Below are 6317 nucleotides of genomic sequence, written 5' to 3'. Positions count from 1 at the left end.
GGGAGCTGCTGCTACTGCTAAGTCGCTTCAGTCGTGTCCAACTCTGTGTGACCCATAGACGGCAGCCCACCAGGCTCTGCTGTCCCTGGGATTCTCCAGGCAAGAACACTGGAGTGGGTTGCCATTTCCTTCTCCAAAAAGAAGGGAGGGAGGGAGGCAAAAAGGGAGAAGCAGGAAGGAACAGGGGGGAGGAAGGGAGAAGTGTGCTGTCACCTGCTAACGTGGTTTGATATCTACAGCTGCACACTAACAGGAAGGCACTGATTGCCCTCCAGGCTTCTCCGCAGCCACTGCTGCCCTTGTTGGCAATGACCTCTCCTCCTTGACCCCAGGTGAGATCGCCTAGCAGTGGCCTCGGTCTCTGTTTCTCCCCGCCCCATCTAGTGGGATCCACCCCTCCGCCTCTCACGGCAGTGGGTTATCCTCCCTTGATAGATGAGCAGCCTGAGTTTAGGTCCACAAGGTAGCTCATGGCCAAGGCTATCCTTCAAGGAGGGACACCCACCTGCCAGAGTTATTGCAATGGGAATCAGTGGTGCAATAGCTGGGGTAGCAGACAGGAAGTGATGGCTTCATGGCTGGATCTCAGGACCCCCCCGCCACCTCCGTTTTAATCCTCTCTTTACTCTCTCTCCCTCCACACCCCTGAGACACATGCAACTCAGAGTCTCTACTTTTCCAGGTCTGGGGGGAATGAAGGTTTATACAGCACCAGCTCTTCCCTGGTGAAAGATTTTAACAAAGGCTTTTGCTCCTTGTGTTGATGGAGAAGGAAATGACAATCCACTCCAGTATTCTTGCCTGGAAAATCCCATGGACGGAGGAGCCTGGCGGGCTACAGTCCATGGGGTCACAAGAGTTGGACACGACTTAGCAACTAAACCACCACCTTGTGTTGAAGATTCCACAAAAGCACTAAAAGCAGCTCCATTCCTGCTACCATGCCGACTGTCCCAAGGCAGACTGATGTGTCCTAGGACTGGAACACAAGGTGTCATCTGAGAGGCTTTTGGTTGGCTAACCAGTCCCTGCTATATATTGATTGTGACAACCTTCCACATGGTCATTTTCACACTAGTCACCATCTTACAACTTTTGTTACCATCTGAGCCATGTTTTAAAGCATTCGACTGCCAGGCAAAACCCAGAGGATCTTTAACATCCTTGAAGGGAAAAAGTAAGCTTTGTATTGTACCAAAGGACTTAGGTTCTGATCTTAAAACATTAATCACTCAGTGAATAATCGTCTCCTTGGACCTGTTGAGAAATGTATTCATGTTGATATTACTTTTCCTTACAATTTTTTGATGTTGCTAGGATCAGAAGTTACATAATCTATTGCTTAGAATCCTAGTCCTTAAAGGAGAAACTGTCTTCTTGTTACTGACTTGGAATTGGTGGCTTCCAAGCCCTTTTTGCCCCAGCTACAGTTGCAGAGAAATGCCTCCTTTTAACTCTGCCCGGGAGAAGGCAATGGCACCCCACTCCAGTACTCTTGCCTGGAAAATCCCATGGACGGAGGAGCCTGATAGGCTGCAGTTCATGGGGTCGCTGAGGGTCTGACACGACTGATGGACTTCACTTTCACTTTTCACTTTCATGCATTGGAGAAGGAAATGGCAACCCACTCCAGTGTTCTTGCCTGGAGAATCCCAGGGACGGGGGAGCCTGGTAGGCTGCAGTTCATGGGGTTGCTGAGGGTCGGACATGACTGATTGACTTCACTTTCACTTTTCACTTTCATGCATTGGAGAAGGAAATGGCAACCCACTCCAGTGTTCTTGCCTGGAGAATCCCAGGGACGGGGGAGCCTGGTGGGCTGCCATCTATGGGATCACACAGAGTCGGACACGACTGAAGTGACTTAGCAGTAGCAGTAGCAGCAACTCTGCCCACTCTTCCCAGGAAGACTCCCCTCAAGGCCCCAGATTTCCACTACCAGCTCCTCTGCTGACTCGGAATCCCCAGTGGGCCACGCTGTCCAGGTTATGACCCCGAGGGCTAGGTACTGGCTAGGGGAACATCCATGAATGAATTGCTGCACTGGGTGCCCCTGCATAAGTCCCCTCCTTCTCTGGGCCCCTAATTTCTCCTCAATGTGATGGTGGCGGTGCCAAGGGCCTCTCAGCTCTGATGGTCAAGGGCTTGCCTGGTTTCTGGTGGTTTGATACAGGTCTGCCTGCAGTGGGGCTGGCATAGGGTTCCAGGTGGGCTCGTGTGCAGGAGACTATCACAGGTCAGCCATGTGGTGCCATCTGTGGTGGGACCTCATAGTGGGGCAACTGGGGGAGAGGGAAATAAAAGGCAGAGGGCCAAGGCAGGTGCCGGGGAGGGGGTGCTCCCAGAGGAGAAGGCAAACTTAGAATTCCTTGACCTCATAAGGAAACGGCTTGGGTCTGTATGGGGCGGGGGTTGGCAAGGGGAGGCCGGCCTCCGGGACAGGGGCCAGCACTGCAAAAGAAGGCTTGAAGAGGTGCTGGGGAATCTGATCTGGCCCAAACTCCAAATTCCGTGAAGCTGGCTCTGAGGAGCCCAGAGCCCAAATGCCATCTCCCTCCCTGCTCGGAGATAAGCAGCAAGACCCTTGCCCTGCCTGGGGCATTGCCCCTCATCCGACCATGCATATGTGGGGCCCTCATATTTTGGGAGATGGAGAAAGCCTCATCTCTAAAACCTGGCCAACAGCAACCTTGTGGAGGGGCTTCGTATGTGGTTAAACCAGGACCCCATCTTCTCTCCACCCCATGAACGAACTTTCGCTGAGACCAAGGCTGTGATCCTCACCAACTGGGCAAGTCTACCAGCCTTCATCCCAGTTCCGGGAGAGGCACTTCAGTTTCCCCTCATTCCATTGGCTGGCTTTGTTAGAACGTGACTGTCATCTCCTTCCTAATTTCAGGGTCTTTCCTGACCAAGGCTCTCACCAACTCCCTGTGACAGGCCCCCCGCTGCCTTCCATGGTTTGCCCCCCTCAGTCCCCTGGCCCCCCTGCCCGGGAGGCCCCCTCTGCGCTCCCACGGCCCTGAAGCCCACTGAGACCCAGGTGCTCAGAGCACATTATCGGAAGCCCGGGGCAGTTCCCTCTGGCAGCCTTCTGGGTCACGCTGGGTTCAGGGGCCATCCCAGCCATGGAGGGGAAGCCCCTCGCGCCTCGGGTGGACTGCCGGTGGGTAAAGCAGGCACCCGCCATCTCTGCATGCATCGCATCACAGGGCGCCCCGTGCCAATGCCCATTGGCATGCCCGGGCCCCTTCCAAGGCTGCTGGCTCCTGGAGCGCTGGTGGCCTCCTAGCCCAGTGCCCCATTTCCTCTGAGGTGCAGGGGGGAGGGAGGGAGGTGGTGGGAACCGGCGGGCGCAGGCCAGGGTCCCGCAGAGTGGGAAGGCGTGCTGGGGCAGGGGGTCTGGGAGTCTGGGGGGCGGTTTAGGGTCAGGTGGCTACAGGCTTCCTTGGTGTGGCGCGCGCGCCCCAAGCGCGCAACAGCGCCTAGTCTGGACCCGTGCTCTCCAAGGGCTTGCCCCTTCGGATCGGGCCCCTTCTCGCAGCTGCCGGCGATGCGCCTGGCTGGGGCGCGGCCAGGGACCCCCAAGCGCCGGAGCAGAGGGGCAGTTGGGTCCGAGCGGAGTCCACGTGACTCAGGGAGGGCGAGCCCCGCCCAGCGCGCAGCTCCGCCGGGCTCCCACATCCTGGGCAGTTCCTGCTGGTTGCACGGCCACAGGCCCCGCCCCTCCACCCTTCTGACCCGAATAGCCGAGAGGGTGACGTCGCGGCTCGCGGGCCCCGCCCCGCTCCCAAGCCGGGGCGGGTCTAAGCTAGTTCCCGTCGCGCCCAGGCCCCGCCCCTCACTGGGGTCCAGCCCTAAATGCGCTAGCGTGTGACGTCTCTGGGCTCGCGAGCCCCGCCCCTCCCCGCCCGTTCCCAAGGCTCCACCAATCTGCGCTGGCAGCTCTCTGCGAGGCCCGGCCCCCGCTCCGCGCAGCGCGCGCTGCCCGCTGAGACCGCGACTGTGACGCGGGAGTGACGCGCGCGTAGCCGCTCCCGAGGCACTCCTGTTGCCCCCGCCGCGCTCCGAGGCCGTCGTCTCTCGGCCGGTGTTGCAAGGCCCAGGCCTCCCCCAGGCCTCCGCCGCCCGCTGCCCGCCATGGACGACTACGCAGCCCTGTCGGACTCCGAGCTGGCCGCCGTGCTGCGCCAGTACAACATCCCACACGGGCCCGTCGTCGGTACGCGGTGGACGGAGGGCGGGCCCGCTCCCCGCGCTTAGCCCCGCGGCCCCCTCCCGGCCCGCTCCCTGACCGCCCTGTGCCCCGCGTCTGATCAGGTTCCACTCGCAAGCTCTACGAAAAGAAAATCTTCGAGTATGAGTCCCAGAGGCGGAGGCTCTCGCCCCCGAGCTCGTCCGCATCCTCTTTCTCCTATCGGTTCTCGGGTGAGGCTCCCGTCCCAGGGCCCCGCCTGGCCGCCCTTGGGGACACGGTTTGGGGGACGCTAAGGAAGGGGTCGCGGGGGTGTGGCCAGGGCACTGGCTGGAAGGGGCGCGGGGGAAACGGGAGGGGACCCCTGTGGGCCAATGGTCCTAGCCCCTCCCCCATTCAGACTTAGATTCGGCGTCCGTGGACTCGGATATGTATGATCTGCCCAAGAAAGAGGACGCCTTACTTTACCAGAGCAAGGGTAAGGCAAGGGTGGGGTGGGCAGTCTGACACCTTCCTTCCAGTGTCAGCCAGAACCTGAGACCTCAACCCCAAGCGTCCTGCAGGCCCCCCCTCCCAGTGGGATTCAGATTAGGGCCATCGGGCCAGGTGGGGACACCATTGCCCCTTCTGCTACCGCTGCCCCCCCTTCCCAAGGCTATAATGATGACTACTATGAGGAGAGTTACTTGACCACCAGGACTTACGGGGAACCTGAGTCTATGGGCACATCCAAGGGCTTCCGCCAGCCCTCAGCTTCACTCTCAGATGCTGACCCCTTTCACCGCCAGGTGAGCTGAGTTGTCGGGCACCCTGTACTTGGGTACAACCTGAGGGGGTCCTCATGGGGTTTGGATGAGTCAAGGGGACCACTGGGCGCAAATGGTAGTTCAGAAACCTCTAGGGAGAGGTGGGGCCTGCAGACACCTGCCAGGTCAGGGCCTTTGCGAGGCGGGGGGGGGCGGGCTGTCAGAACTGTTTTGACTAATGTGCCCAGGACGTGCCCTAGCTCTGGTCTGGGATCTAGGTTTGAGCTCTTTTTGAGACTACTGGGATAGAAAGTAGGTTTCAGGCAGCTGGAACAAGTGGCACGGCCCTGCAGACATAAGGCTGAGGACCAAGAAGGGGGTCTGGAGGGTGGCAGGGCCCAGGCCTTTAAGCAGTGTTCAGAACAGGCTGGGAAGGGCAGTTTGGACTGAGGGTATGACCTGTCATACCTACATCAACCGTGACAATAGGTATCCTCACTCTGATTCACTTCTGTAGGTCCGTGATGACAATCTTTTCTCTTTGGAAGAGGAAGGCAAGGATCGGTGAGTATTAAGGCGAGCCAGGGGCTGGGGCTGATTCAGGGCTCAGGCTGTCCTGGTCTACCTGCTGCACTCTTTGCCTCAGGGAACGCCTCCTGTATGGCCAGGACAGTGCCTACCAGAACATCGCACACTACCGCCCTATTTCCAACATCTCCAGAAGCTCCCTGGGCCTGTCCTATTATCCCACATCCTCCTCCACCTCGAGTGTGTCCTCATCTTCATCTTCGGCCCCTTCGTGGCTCACCCGCAGAGCCATCCGGCCTGAAAAGCAGGCCCCTGGGGCTGCCGGCCTGGGCCAGGATCGCCAGGTCCCACTCTGGGGCCAGGTGCTGCTGTTCCTGGTCTTTGCTGCCTTCCTGCTCTTTGTTTACTACTTCATGCAGGCCGAGGATGGCAACCCCTTCTGGGCAGAGCCCTAAGGGTCTGACCTCGTACCTTGGAGGCCAGCTCCTCTTGGAAGCCCTGGCTGACTGCCTTATCAGTGTTTGTTGGGGGAGGGGGGTTGGGGCTTTTCTGTGTGTTCTAGCTTGGGGTTACCAGGACAGGGGCAATGTTTGCTGACCCCTGCCCTGTCCTGCCAGGGAGGCAGCAGGCCTGGGCCCTCCGCGGCATGGTGGGCCTGCTTCTGGATCCTCCTGGCCCTGCTTGCCTGTCACCCTTCGGGCCTAGGAGGGCAAGACCCTTCTCCTGGAGAGGAGAACATGGTTTTGGTCATCGCATGCCTCCTATTTGTCGTCACCTCATGGGGGGATTAACCAAAGGCCACCCTGAGTTTGTTTTCGTGGACACAATAAAAGACCATTTATTTTTAA

General features: G+C 58.9%; 1 protein-coding gene across 1 annotated transcript; it reads left to right on the top strand.

Moving 5' to 3' along the window:
• The first annotated feature begins 3984 nt into the window (after positions 1-3984).
• EMD (emerin) lies at positions 3985-6317 on the top strand. The gene is made up of 6 exons (XM_070365966.1): positions 3985-4222; positions 4321-4428; positions 4596-4673; positions 4850-4983; positions 5459-5505; positions 5588-6317. The coding sequence occupies exons 1-6, from the start codon at positions 4141-4143 to the stop codon at positions 5922-5924; spliced, it is 786 nt and encodes a 261-aa protein (XP_070222067.1). The 5' UTR covers positions 3985-4140; the 3' UTR covers positions 5925-6317.

This window comes from Bos mutus, chromosome X (assembly GCF_027580195.1).
Source record: "Bos mutus isolate GX-2022 chromosome X, NWIPB_WYAK_1.1, whole genome shotgun sequence".
NCBI lineage: Eukaryota > Metazoa > Chordata > Mammalia > Artiodactyla > Bovidae > Bos > Bos mutus.
Note: the sequence above shows the minus strand (reverse complement) of the source record. Positions and strands in the feature narration are given on the sequence as shown.